Genomic DNA, 14,774 nt, shown 5'->3' on the forward strand with positions numbered 1-14,774 from the left:
ATTTTCTCTAGCAACTTTTAAGCCTTTAAGATATAACTGTAGCTCTGTATATGTGTACAAGTGAAGGTGCCCAAGGAAGGCAGGTCTCAGATCCCCTGGAGTTAAGATGATTTTAAGAGTCGGATGTGTCAGCTGGGCAGTGGTGGCACACACCTTTAATCCCAGCACTTGGGAGGCAGAGGCAGGCGGATTTCTGAGTTCGAGGCCAGCCTGGTCTACAGAGTGAGTTCCAGGACAGCCAGAGCTACATAGAGAAACCCTGTCTCAAAAAAACAAAAAAAGTCGATGTGTCCAGAAATATTAAGACTAGGCTAGAAACTCAACTCTAGCCTCAGACTTTAAGAGCAGAATGTTCTTCCAGAGGACCAGAGTCAGAATCCTCAACTGCCTAACTCCAGCTCTTAGTCTTTGGACCCATTGAGTATCCACATACAGACAGAAGGCAGCTGACCATGGCCAGCACTTGGGTTCTGACATCACAGGACTCCTGAGCTGAAGAAATCTTGCTTCAGAAACTGGGCAATTGCACTTGCTGACGTGAGCAGGGTGAAGTAACTGCAGGAGATAAGGTTTTGGTTTTTTTTTTTTTTTACTCAGGGAAGAGGGTAGAGGCTTCAGATAAAGGGCTAGCAAATCCTACCCTGTCCCTAGGGTTTGCAGGGCCTAGACTTTCCTGGTTTTAGCATTCTACATTCAAGAGCATTCTGACAGCTCAGTTCACAGTCCACTTTTTCATGGTTGGGCTGAGTTGGCTTCAAACTCACTGGCTATCACTGTCCTGTAATTCCTGATCATTCTGACTCCAGCCGGGATCACAGGTGTTGGCCTTGAGCCCAGGGCTTGGTACATGCCAAGCCACATTTAAATTATTGGATGCTTGCTAACCCAATTCTCAAAAATAAATAAATAAATAAAGTAAATTCTTTTAATATATTCAGAGCCCAACAGTAGTTCTAGCAAAAGCCAAAGATTACAGAATGAAACTGGCAACACAAATACAAAAGCCAGATTTATAGATTTTATTTCCTTTATTGAGAAACTTAAGTCTTGGATACATCAAAACCAATTTCTGGATGGGGAAAAAAAACCAGAACCCACAATAGAAAAAAAAAAGTTACCATCATCTGGGCCACAACAGAACCCAGAGAACATATTCTTTTAATTGAAAAATTCTAGGTGCTTCATAATTGACCTTTTGATACAAAATGACCTATTGAATTTGCAACTTGGTTCTTGGTGTGGAGGTCCACAGACAAACTAGGAAGTCTTCAGACCTTAGCTGGATGCCATGAGGGGTTATTTGGCTTTTGACTCTTTTTTCTTGTCTAAGAGGTAGCAGCAGCAACAGTGCCCACCTTCTGGGCAGCTTCTTTCTTGGCATGATGAGCCTGAAGGACTGCCACAGCTTCATCCACCTTGGAACGGAGGGACTCGGGGGACTCTAGCATGTGCAGCAGCTCAGAGTTGTCTATCTCCAGCAGCATTCCTGTAATCTTTCCAGCCAGATTTGAATGCATTGTTTGGATAAGTGGGAACAGACGCTCTCCTAGCATCTGCTTCTGTTCCTGGGGAGGCGCTGCAGCCAGCATGGAGGCAGTCAGGGGCTCCTGACCCTGGACATGGACTGCAGGCTGGGGGGCCTGCAGCGGCTGAATGGCGGGGTGAGGGCTACGGACGCTGGAGGCATACTTGTAGGGGGCCACAGCCCTGGGAGCAGCAGCAGCAACTGCAGCACGAGGAGCAAGGTTTGGCACAGCTGTAGGGACGCCAGTTGGAGCCAGATGTCGAAGAGCTGGCCGAGGCCCAGACTGCCGCAGAGCACTTGGCATTCCTTGGAAGCCTTGAGGTCTCCCGCCTTGCTGCCAGCGTGGATTAGGCCTCATCTGTGCTAACTGGTTAGGCGTGTAATATGGTGGTCTTCCCTGAGCCTGAGGAACTGCAGGCACAAAGTAGCCACCGGCTGCGGGCTGGAACTGATTTAAGATGGCGTTGGCAGGGAGTGCCCGCATCCCAGCTACACGCTGCATGTACTGGTTAGTCAGGTGAGCCTTCCGCTCTTCCTTCCTCTGGGCCAGGGAGACGTACAGTGGCTTAGAACCCACAATGTGTCCGTTCATCTCAGTGACAGCTTTGGTCGCCTCTTCAGGAGAGGAGAAACAGACAAAGCCAAACCCTTTGCTTCTTCCGTCGTCTAACATCACCTTTGCACTGGTGATTGATCCAAAGGGAGAAAACTCTTTCCTTAACTTCTCATCATCAATGGTGTCATCCAAGTTCTTAATGTAGAGATTCACTCCCTGGAGAGGGGATTTGTTAATTACATACATCTCTATCTACAGTCGCTTCCCAAGTTCTGGGCCCTTAGGAACCTTGTCTGTTGTCAGGCAGTGGCTGGTGCATCCCTTTAATCCCAGCACTCGGAAGGCAGAGACAAGTGGATCTCTGTGAGTTTGCGACCTGCCTGGTCTACAGAGTGAGTTCCAGGCCAGCTAGGGCTATGCAGAAAAACCAAAACCAACCAATCAAAAAAACAACTCTTGCCTGTAACTCCTGTACTTAGGAGGCCAAGGTAGGGGATTATTGAGTGTTTTTTGAGACCAGGCCTCAGAGCAAGACCCTAACTTAAAAACAAAAAAGCTCCAGAGTTGGGGCCCTGCACCTGTTGAGGAAGGAAGGGTGCTGAGAGTTCTAGGTCAGCCTAAGGTACTTCCTTAGGCCTTCCTAAGTGACTTCCTTCAGGCCACCCTGAGTTAATAGTAAAACTCGGCCTCAGAACAGAACAAAACCTCTCTGCAGGATTCTGATATGAACCCAAGGCGAGCGACTCCTGCCCTAAAGCAGAGATACAGACACAGCTGCCTTTTCCTTAAGTGCTCACCCACAGGGTTCTTCTGGCTGCTACTCCAAAAGGGGCATCAATTTAAATGAACCCACACAGCAAAGAGCAGAAAGGGGACACTCAGAACACAGAGGCATGCTCTGCAATTATTTGGTGACAACCTTTAAACCTTACCTTTGCAGGGGAACAAATACAGGTACCCAGCCCCCACAGAAATCTACAACACCACAGGCACTTGGAAAACATTCCACATCGACACCCTCTAGAAGGCAGCCCACCTTACCTGGTACCGACTAATCCTCTCCTGCTTCAGCTGCTCAAATTTCCGTTTTAATTCAGCCTGACGTTCTACTTTTTTCTGTGCACGGCCTACGAATATGGCTTTCCCGCTCATTTCTTTTCCATTCATTTCTTCCACAGCCTTATTGGCATCCTCGTGTTTCTCGTAACTTACAAAGCCAAAGCCTTTGGACTTCCCACTGGAGTCTCTCATCACCTTGACACTTAGGGTCTTACCAAACTGGCTGAAGAGTTCTTTGAGATTCTCATCATCCACCTCTTCTCCAAAGTTTTTGATATAAACATTGGTGAATTCCTTGGCCTTGGCTCCAAGCTCGGCTTCCCGCTCTTTGCGAGACTTGAATCTGCCCACGAACACTTTGCGGTCATTGAGGAGCATGCCATTCATCTTCTCGATGGCCTTGTCGGCGGCCTCTTGGGTCTCGAAGTGGACAAAAGCATAGCCCTTAGAGCCGTTCTCGTCACAGACCACCTTACAGGACAGGATGTTTCCAAAGGCAGAGAAAGTGTCATACAGTGCCTTGTTGTCTATAGATTTGTCCAGGTTCTTGATGAAGACATTTCCCACACCAGACTTTCTCAAAGAGGGATCCCTCTGAGACCACATGATACGGATTGGCTTTCCCTTAATCACATCAAAGTTCATGGTGTCCAAGGCTCTCTCAGCGTCAGCTGGCTGCTGGAAGTTGACGTAGGCATAACCCAGAGAGCTGCGGGTGATCATATCGCGGCAGACCCGGATGGACAGCACAGGCCCCGCAGGGCTGAACTTTTCATACAGCATGGCTTCGGTGATGTCCGAGTGAAGATCGCCCACGTATAAGGAGGCCATGGGGTAGCTGCTGGCTGCAGCGTTCATCTCCCCACCCCCAACTACCCCGAGCCCCGCCAGGACTTCTTACAAGGCCTACTGCAGGACAAAAGGGGCTCCGAGGAGCTGTGGCACGCGCCGCAGCGCACAGGTGGCACCAGCGATGCCGGGAGAGGCTGGAGCAGGGAGGCTCCGAGGCGGGACGACTTGCACAGGACCGCAAAAGCCCCAAGACAAAAGGCTCTCAAAAACAATATGGCCCTCTCCTGGAGTTTGTACCCTCCAGCTGTCCTGGCTTGGAGCTTAAAAAATAAAAATTGAAGCAGGGAATCCCCTTGCAAAGGGGGCAAAAATTTTTTCAAGAGGCAGCCAGATGCTGCGCTCACAGAGGCCTTGGGGACACGCGTTTAGCGATAAATATAGGCCCCGGGCTCCCGGCGGTTTACAATTACAGCGGCCCGGGAAGGGGGAAACCAAATCTTTGCGGGTGCCGGCGAAGGGCAGCGCGGACACGTGGTGCGGCCAGCCGGGGCGCGGGGCTGCCACGCGGCGCAGAGGCGTGCAGGGGCGGGCCGGGCCTGGGGGGACGGCTCACCACCGGACGGACAGACAGACACCGACGGACAGGCAGGCCGGAAGCTGTGAAAGTCACTTCCCCGCGGGCTCCCAACACAAGTCGCTGTCTCGTTCTCTTTTTCTTCTTGTTCTTTCTTGTTTCCCTCTTCTTTTCTTTTTTTTTAAGGTTTTTGAGGCTTTTTTATATTTTTTTAAGCTTTTTCTCTTTTTTGCTTCAGGCTTGCTGAGCCCAAGCGCAACACTGACGGCTGCGACCCGGGGCGGAGAGAGGCGGCTGGGGCAGCCACCGCTCCATTTATACCCTCCCGCCCCGGGCGCTGCTGGTCGAAGGGCGCCTCGCGACCTGGGCGCAGTCGTGCCCGCCCACTCTGCCCGGGGGCCCAAGGCGGGGCAGCCACGCGAGATTGACCTGGAGCGGCCGCAAGGTGTCACAGCGACCCCTTGTGTTCGGAGGACCGGCCGCTCACACCTGTATGATTTCTCTTTCCGCAATGTATGGATTGAGGCCATATCCTCCCCAACAACCACACATAGGTATAATGATTAAAACATCCACGATGCCGGGCAGTGGTGGCGCACGCCTTTAATCCCAGCATTTGGGAGGCAGAGACAGGTAAATTTCTGAGTTCGAGGCCAGCTTGGTCTACAGAGTGAGTTCCAGGACAGCCAGGGCTACACAGAGAAACCCTGTCTCGAACAAACAAAAAGCAAAACAAAACAAAAAAACATCCATGAAATGCCTACAGCTACACAAAGAGATGCTAAAGTACAGTGAATAGGTGGCCCAATACGTGGTTGAACTGAATACGTAAAACATACGGAAGTTTTAAGAGCATATAACCTTGAGGTTGGATTGTGGAGGTCATTAGAAATGGTGGTGATCTCTTAGGTGATAAGATTTTTCTGGAAAGATGAGCAAATCTTGCCGGGCAGTGGTGGCACACGCCTTTAATCCCAGCGCTTCAGATGCAGAAGCAGGCGGATTTCTGAGTTCAAGGCCAGCCTGGTTTACAGAGTGAGTTCCAGGACAGGCATGGCTACACAGAGAAACCTTGTCTCAAAAAACAAAAAACAACAACAACAAAACAACAACAACAACAAAGATGAGCAAATCTTAGCAAAGCTTTGATAAAACAAAATGTGACCATCCCCTCTAATTTTGTTCTGGTGGCACTCCAACAACTTAGTTTGTGCTTTGGGTGCAAAAGGAGGAGGAAGAGGAGAAGAATGATATATTTAGGCTCATGGTTCCTTGCAGGGCATCTCACGGTAAAAAACACAAAGAGAATGCATCTGTGCATGTGTGTACTCATGTTAAACAATGTGTTTGCTACTATGTAAATGCTAGTTAAGAGTTTAGGCTTCGATAATGAAGGATAACCACTGACTTTTCATCCAAATGAAGGCTTCACTGATCATTTGAAAGTCATGTTATCTGATGGGACTAAATATGTGGGATCGTAGCAGTGTTTCCTTACTCCCTAAGCGCCAGGAGCCATTTTTTTCTATTCTTTTTTTTTTCCCCTTTGGTTTTTCGAGACAGGGTTTCTCTGTGTAGCCCTGGCTGTCCTAGAACTCACTCTGTAGACCAGGCTAGCCTCGAACTCAGAAATCCACCTGCCTCTGCCTCCCAAGTGCTGGGATTAAAGGTGTGCGCCACCACTGCCCTAAAGCCTAGATCTTAATGAGAAGTTCACATACATTTTCTATATATTTAAAAAAATTTTTTCATATACCCTACGCTGGCCACTACGCCCATTTGTATAAAGTTCTAATTTAATAGCCTCATCCATGTGAGACAGAACTATATCACCAGACTGAAGTTTCCAGTTTTACACACACACACACACACACACACACACACACACACACACAACTGTATATAGCCTGAGTAATATTTTTATGCATATATAGGTTTCTGAGACAGGATCCTACTGCAGCTCACATTACTCCCAGACTCTCAGTCCTCCTGACTCATACTCGAAGATGTTGATGGTAGAGTCTTGTGTCACCACACCTGCAGAGCCTCAGGTTCTGAGTTTTTGGATCATGGCTGCTCCTGGATGCTCAGGACTTGTTTGGACAGTGTATTTTTAGGGATAGTAAACGTTTTGAAATGAAGATAGAATGAGGAGCATGTGATGTTGGCAAGCTACTTTAGAGACTGGATGGTCTGGGAAGATGTCTCTGAGGAGGGAGTCAAGTATTACAGAAATACTTTGTTTGTTTTCTTTTAGTTTTTGGAGATTTTTTTTCTGTGTATCTCCGGCTGTCCTAGAACTAGATCTATAGATCAGGCTGACCTCAAACTCAAGAGATTCACCTGCTTTTGACTCTCAAGTGCTGGGATTAAAGGAGGCGTACCATCTCCTAGTTTTGTTTTGATTTGTTTAAGACAGGGTCTCACTATGTAGCCCTGGCTGGTTTGAAACTTGCTATATAGACCTGGTTGGCCACAAATTCCCAGGGAGGGGGGGGGGATCTGTCTTCCAAGTGCTGAGACTAAAGGTGTGAGTCACTACACTTAGCAAGGCTTCTTTAATATAGTTACCAGAAACTACTTTGTGAGGTAGGCAGGGTCTTTCTTATATACCATGGTAACCATGGCATCTGCTTGTGGAAAGCTCTGATTAGCTATTTATTGGAATGAATTGACAGATAAATGCATGTATTTCCTCCATTGTTTATTTCACCAGAAGGTGAGTATCTGTCTATCTTTTGCTAATTTCTGTGGATATAAGAATAGAAGCCGGGGGGCTGGAGAGATGGCTCAGCGGTTAAGAGCACTGACTGCTCTTCCAGAGGTCCTGAGTTCAAATCCCAGCAACCACATGGTGGCTCACAACCATCCGTAACGAGATTCGATGCCCTCTTCTGGTGTGTCTGAAGACAGCTACAGTGTACTCATAAATAAAATAAATAAATAAATCTTTAAAAAAAAAAAAAAGAATAGAAGCCGGGCGGTGGTGGCACACGCCTTTAATCCCAGCACTTGGGAGGCAGAGGCAGGTGGATTTCTGAGTTTGAGAGTTCGAGGCTAGCCTGGTCTACAGAGTGAGTTCCAGGACAGCCAGGGCTATACAGAGAAACCCTGTCTCGAAAAAAAAAACAACAACAACAACAACAAAAACAACAACAAAAAAAAGATCTGGGCTTTATCCCTAAGATATCTTTTTCTGCAAATATTCCAAAATCTAACGAAGATGAGTGAGGATTCAAGACATTCTAGTCTCAAGCACTTTGTCTTAGTGTCTGTCTTTGCCTACACACAAACTTCATGAGACCAAGAACTTTAAATGGCATCTAACATGGCACAGACTAAATGCTCAATACAGTCTGTTAAATAAACACAAGAATTCAAGGCATAGATAAGCAAACACCACATGCTTTTATGTCGTGACTGTCTAGTTAGGAGTTTCCCGCCTCTACAACTGTCACCAAGCTATCTTACACCTCTGAGTTTTAATCTATGAGTAGCCTAGTGAAGTCTAACACAAGGGGTTGGAGAGATAGCTCAGTGGTCCAGAACAGCTGCTGCTCTTACAGAAAAACTGGGTTTGATTCCCAGCACCCATGTTGCAGATTATAATCCCTTATAATTCCAGACCCAGGGAATCTGATTCTCTCTTCAGGTTTCCAAAAGCACCTAGTACATATACATTATGTAAGGCAGGCACTCACATAAATACACATAAAATAAAAAATAAAAAAAAAATTCATTTAAAACCTATTATCCCTTAATAGGAAAATATAAGTACACATAAAGTTCTTGCATAGGTATACAGATGCTGGGTATGAGGGTGCACACCTGTACTTCCAGAGTGCGAGGAGCAGAAGCAGGATCACTAGAAGTTCAAGGTCAGCCTAGTGTGCTCAGAGAATGTTTTAAACCAGGTGGGTGTGGTGGGGCACACCTTTAATCTCAGCACTCTCAAGGCAGGGGCAGGCTTATCTCTGTGAGTTCCAGGCCAGCCTGGTCTACATAGCAGATGCTAGGGCAGTTAGGACTACATAGAGAGACCTCCATTCCCCCTTGCAAAAAGTTTCAAATCATCTAAGACTATATGTAATTATATAGTGAAACCTTGTCTCAGGGAAAAATAAGTAAGGAGATAAACAAATCCATAAATATATAAGTGGCTGAAGAAACAGCTCATCAGTTAAAAGCGCGTGCTGTACTTGGCAGAAGACCTAGGTTCAGTTCCTGGCCTACAAATGCTGATAACCTTCTCTAACTCCAGCTCCAAGAGACTGACGCTTTCTTTGGCTTCCTAAGCACTGGGCACGATGTAGGCAAACACCCATGCACATGAAATAAAAGATAACTAAGTAAATAAAAGCGATCACTGTGCAGTTAAGCAAAGGGAGAGTTCTAAAGTGACGGACCATCACATGAGTGACTGGGCTCCTGCTGAGCCTACAGGACAGACCACAGTTGTTCTGTGAAGGCCAGGATGACACGAGGTACTCTATTAGAGGTAACTGTCATGGCTCAAATTATGTTAAGTGAAAATAAAACAAAGGAGCTCTGACTTTGGAATGCAAAAAGGGTAGAGGGTCAGAATGAGGGGTAGATGACCTCTGAGGAGAAGCCAGTGAGGTGGTAGTCAGGGAAGTGTCTCTTCCTTTTTTTTTTCTTCTGTTTTGTAGCTATTGTAGCAGCTGCTGCTGGTGGTGGTGATGGTAATGGTGGTCTCTGTGTGTGTCTGTGTGTGTGTGTGTCTCTGTGTCTCTGTGTCTCTCTCTGTGTCTCTGTGTGTGTCTGTCTCTGTGTCTCTCTTTGTGTGTGTCTCTCTCTTTGTGTGTGTCTCTGTGTGTGTCTCTCTTTGTGTGTCTCTCTCTTTGTGTGTCTCTGTGTGTGTGTCTCTCTCTCTTTTTGTGTCTCTCTCGCTTTGTGTCTCTCTCTCTTTGTGTCTCTCTCTCTTTGTGTCTCTCTCTCTTTGTGTCCCTCTCTCTCTTTGTGTCTCTCTTTGTGTGTCTGTGTGTCTCTCTTTTTCTCTGTGTCTCTGTGTGTGTCTCTCTCCCTTTGTCTCTCTCTTTGTGTCTCTCTCTCTTTGTGTCTGTCTCTCTATCTGCCTCTGTCTCCCTCCCTGCCCCCTACTCTGTATGTGTGTGTATGTGTGTGTGTATTTGGTGTATGTGTGCGTTCCTATGGCGTGTTCATATATGCACACGGAGGTCAGAGGTTAACATTAGACATCTTCCTTGATCTCTTTATGCCTTTAAAAAAATTAAGCATTTATTTATTTATGTGGGCACCACAGACTCTAGGTCAGAGAAAGTCTTGCAGAAGTCAATTCTTTCCTTCTACCATGTGGGGCCAGGGACTGAACTAAGGCTTGGTGGCAGGTGCCTTCCCCTGATGAGCCATTTTGCCATCCTATGACTTCATTTTTTTGAGACAAGGTCTCTCCTTGAATATGAAGCTCAGACAGTGGTGGTGCACGCCTTTAATCCCAGCAGTCGGGAGGCAGAAGCAGGTGGATTTCTGCGTCTTGGTCTACAGAGTGAATTCCAGGACAGCCTAGGGCTACACAGAGAAAACCTGTCTCGAGGGAAAAAATATATACACACACACACAAATATGAAACTCATAGACTTAGCCAGACTGGTTGGCCAGTGAGTTTCAGGAGTCTTAGGGACTAGAACACGGATCCTCAGATTTGCATTTTGTAGCCATTTTGCCAACTGAGCCATTTCTCCCAGCCCCCTAAAATTTCTTGATTAAAGATATATTTAAGCCAGGTATGGCAGCTATAGTCCCAGGACTTGGGAAGCTGAGGCAGATAAGACTGTCATGAGTTCAAAGCCAACTTGAAGTAAAAAGTGAGACTATTTTTTTCTTTTTGTAAAGATAATATTTAGAGAAGATAATTTATGATGAATTTGCATGTAGAAAAGAAGAGAGGGAAGAGTCAAGGACGGCTCCAGGTTTATGGGAAATCTGAAAAGTTCAGATTCACCTATCTAAACATATAGGGTATCAGCTGGGCATGATGGTGTATACCTTTAATCCAAGTCCTTGGGAAGCAGAGGAAAGACGACCTCTGCATTTGAGGCCAGCCTCATCTACATAATGAATTCCAAGACTGGGAGAACTATAGAAGACCCTGTCTTGAAAAACAAAAGCAGCCAGGCAGTGGTGGCACACGCCTTTAATCCCAGCACTTGGGAGGCAGAGGCAGGCGGCTGAGTTCAAGAGTCCGAGGCCAGCCTGATCTACAAGAGTGAGTTCCAGGATAGTGGGGGGGGGGGGGGGGGGCCCCCCCCCCCCCCCCGTCTCAAAAAAAAAAACCTAAAAAAAACCCTAAAAAACAAACAAACAAACAAACAAAAAAGTCATAGTACTTGGAAGGCAGAGGTAAGCAGATCTTTATCCTTTCTGAGTTCAAAGCCATCCAGATCTACAGATTGAGTTCCAGGCCAGTCAGAGCTAAGCGGAGAAATCTGGTATTGAAAAAACAAACAAACAAACAAACAAGAAACTCCAAGATATCAATTAGCCTTAAGGGGAGGGTGTGTGCCCCCAAGAGACTCTGGCAGCTGCAGGGACACTCAAGCTGCAAGATTTAAATAGTGTCTCACAATGACAAAGGGTGTCACATAACCCAGGCTGGCCAAGGGTGGCCCTGTATTCCTGGATCTTCCTTTTATGCTGGAATTCCACAGGTAAACACCATCACACCCATCTTTGTTTATGTTAAAAACACAGCTCCACTAAGGAAGTGCTTCCTAGCGGGCGGGAGGCTCTACGTTCACTTTCGCACCATTAAACAAACAAACAAGCAAACAAACAAACAATAAAGAAAGCACCAGGGGAAATGGCTCAGCAGAGAAAGTGCTTGCCATGCAAACCTAATGACCCGAGTTAAATCCTCAGAACCCACAGAGAGCCAGAAGAACTGACTCTACAAAGCTGTCCTCTGACCGCTACACACGTGGGTACACCCCATATACATCAATAATACAATAACAATGAATAAGTAATCCATAAATAATAAACAAAATAATTAAAATAAAGGAGAGCAGTATTTTAGGAAATAGAAATGAAGTGAGGGCTTGGAGCAGGGGCTCAGTAGTTAAGAGCACTTGCTGCTCTTCCAAGAGACTGGGGTTCAATTCTCAGCATTCACATGGCAGCTCACAACCATCTGTAACTCCAGTTCCAGGAGATCCCATACCCTCTTCTGACCTCTCGAGTTACCACACATACATGTAGGCAAAAACGCTTGTGCATATGAAATAAGTAAATCTAAAAAAGGAAATGAAATTGGGGCAATGAATGAATTCTCCAAACAGATGTCTAGAGGAAACCTTGAAGCCATGTATAAACTGTATAAGTCACTCCCTAGCCCTTGGCCTTGATTTTCTCAACAGTAAAGCGGAAATAAGATGGGAGACGATAGATAAACCTCCACACAGTCCCAGACACACAGTGAGCATTCCCAGGACAATGGTTAGTGTTGGGTTGTTACAATGTAACATTTTCAAGGACGCTGTGAGCAGAGAAATAAGCCTGGAACTTAGACCAATCTGGGAGAGAACAGTGTGTGCCTCCTGAATGTGTGTGTGTACTGTGCATGTGCCTCCTCGTGCATGTACGTAGGGGTCGTGTGTGTGTGTGTGTGTGCACGTGCGCACACGTACGTGTGTGCATGTGTGTTCCTATGTTAAAACAGAAAACTGCAAAGCAGAATAGCGACTTCACAGAGATCCTGCAACACCACTCTAGAGTATGACATTTCCAGAAATCATTTCTCAAGTACTATTATTTGAAAATAATGACACAAATTCGTTACACAATGTAGTGCCGCTCACATGCTGGGCTCTATTCTCAGCCTGGAGAGTCACAGGCCAAGATCACGAAAGCCAGCAAGAGTGCAAGAGTGAGCGGAGACTTAACTATCTCTTTGCTCTCACTCACACTGCCTACAGTGATGCTAATAATAACCATTACTGACACGCATTGAGCTTGCATGCATCACTTCCCTGAACCCTCTCAACACCCACAGCGTGCATAGTAACATCACTGCTGTAGAAGGGGGCGGGCCCAGGCCACCCCACCCCTGCAGTAACTGGGTGTTGGCTTGACCACTAGCAACAGGTGGGAACCTGGTAGCATTGAAGTATGCTGCTCCTAACTCTTGTAAGATAACTTGCCATAGGGAGTGAACTTGATTGACAGCTGTCATTCCTTTTTGAGGACTGACTGTGTCCTTGCTGAGGCTACACTTTTCCCCAGCCTGCTGTAGCCCCTGCTGGGCATAGTAGAGATCTGAATGGAGCTATTTCTTTACAGAATGGGTGTCTTCTAATAGTTGTGCCTTCCTTGTTGAGTCTATATCTGCCTAGCAGCAATCTCAAGATTTAGTTCGATTTGGATGTACCCAATTCTTTCTTCCTGTTTTCTTGCTTAGCTCTCAAGTCTATATCATGGCCATGATCTGAAGGTCCTCTCTGTCGACTTCCCTCTCCCTTCCCCCTTTATCCTTCCCAGCAATTTCTTGAAATAAATCTCGTGTGTATCTAATCCTACCTGACTGCTTCTGGGAGGACCCAACCCAGCATACCTGCCAATATGCTATATGCTATAGTTTTAGCCATTCTGCCTCGAGTAGATAGCCTTGATAATGCACTTACACCCCCGAATTCATTTCATGTCAAGAGAACATCTGTTGGGAAGCCTAGTCCTAGACCTTGGGGACAGAACCTCTTGTCGTCATCTAATGTTCATAAGCAGGGACATATTTCTTGGGAGGGAAGAGGTGTGACCTAGGGCAGTGGTTCTCAATCTGTGGATCGCAACTCCTTTGGGGGACAGATAACCCCCAAAGGGTTATTCACAGGGGCCACCTAAGACAGAAAAGGCAGATATTCACATTACACAGAAAACATTACAATTCATAACAGTAACAACATTACAGTTATGAAGTAGCAATGAAAATAATTTCTTGGTTGGGGACGTCACAGCATGAGGAACTGTATTAAGGGGTTGCAGTGTTAGGAAGGTTGAGAACCACTGCTCTAGAGAAAGGACTGTAGATGGGAGGCTTAGCTTCCTGACTCATAATTTGACCCTAGTCCTGAAAAGAGGTCCAGGAAAAAGAATGCCTCAGTAGGCTTTGACAGCTAAGCCAAATGAGCTCTCAAGACTCAAAAAGGCTACTCTTGCCAGCCTGGATTACACAGTAAGACTATGTCTCAAAACAGGAGGGAAAGGAACGTGTGTTGATCTGTCTCTCCCTCCTTGTAGTGCGCACGCGTGCGTGCAGGCACACACGATGCTAGAATGGCTTTAAGGCTACATCCAGCCCAACAATACCTCTCTACTAAGGGAAGGTCCAAGAATCTAGGAGCTGTGGTCTTTAGTATATGCCAGAACCCTGATGAAGTACGTGTTGAAGTTTGGCCTGTTGCTATGTACTGCAATGCTAAACTCTGTACCCAAAGGTCTAGTTTTGAGTGAATTATTTTGTGGTGAAAACCTTGTTCCTTAATTTAAAACTATTAGTTAAATAAAAATGGCTACAGCCAATTACTGAAGGGATTAAAGGAAGGCAGGTTTGAGTTACCTGGTTGGGGGTTACAAAGCCGGTGAGAGGAGAAAAAACACAGAGGGAGGAGGAGACCGCCATGAGGGGAAGTAGTCCCTGAGCACAATGGCCAGGAGAAACAGCAAATATTTCGGGTACACCACTGGGGAGGTAGCCAGGCCAGCAGTTAGAAAAGTAGATTGGGGTGACCCCTCCGTAATTGTCAAAGCCAAGTAAAATAACCCCCGTCTGAGTCTCATTCATTCATAAGCTAGACAGGAATAAGATTAAATTGGTTTAGGGTAGGCTCTTAGGCCAATGAAGAGATGGACTTGGTAGCAAGAGTGAGAACAAGCAGGCCCAGAGCAAGCTTCCGTCTTCCATGTTCTTTACATAGGCTGCTAACAGACGGTGTGCCCCAAATTAAAGGTGGTCTTCCCACCTCAAACTGACTGGATTAAAAGTAGGTCTTCTCACTTCAAATGGTTTAAGAAAGAAAAGAATCAGCCGGGTGGTGGTGGCGCACGCCTTTAATCTCAGCACTTGGGAGGTAGAGGCAGGCGGATTTCTGAGTTCGAGGCCAGCCTGGTCTACAGAGTGAGTTCCAGGATAGCAAGGGCTACACAGAGAAACCCTGTCTTGAAAAACCAAAAAAAAAAAAAAAAAAAAAAAAAGAAAAGAATTCTGGCTGGGCATAGTGGTATATACCTTTAAT

General features: G+C 46.3%; 1 protein-coding gene across 1 annotated transcript; it reads right to left on the reverse strand.

Annotated features, from left to right (window-relative positions):
• Positions 1-1,004: 1,004 nt before the first annotated feature.
• On the reverse strand, positions 1,005-4,837 carry Pabpc4 (poly(A) binding protein cytoplasmic 4). Its single transcript, XM_028773838.1, has 2 exons — positions 3,123-4,837; positions 1,005-2,297 (listed from the first exon to the last, which is right to left on the reverse strand). Exons 1-2 carry the CDS (start codon positions 3,996-3,998, stop codon positions 1,326-1,328), a joined length of 1,848 nt encoding a protein of 615 aa, XP_028629671.1. The 5' UTR covers positions 3,999-4,837; the 3' UTR covers positions 1,005-1,325.
• Positions 4,838-14,774: the final 9,937 nt, after the last annotated feature.

This window comes from Grammomys surdaster, unplaced genomic scaffold (genome assembly GCF_004785775.1).
Source record: "Grammomys surdaster isolate TR1022 unplaced genomic scaffold, NIH_TR_1.0 235, whole genome shotgun sequence".
Classification (NCBI taxonomy): Eukaryota; Metazoa; Chordata; class Mammalia; order Rodentia; family Muridae; genus Grammomys; species Grammomys surdaster.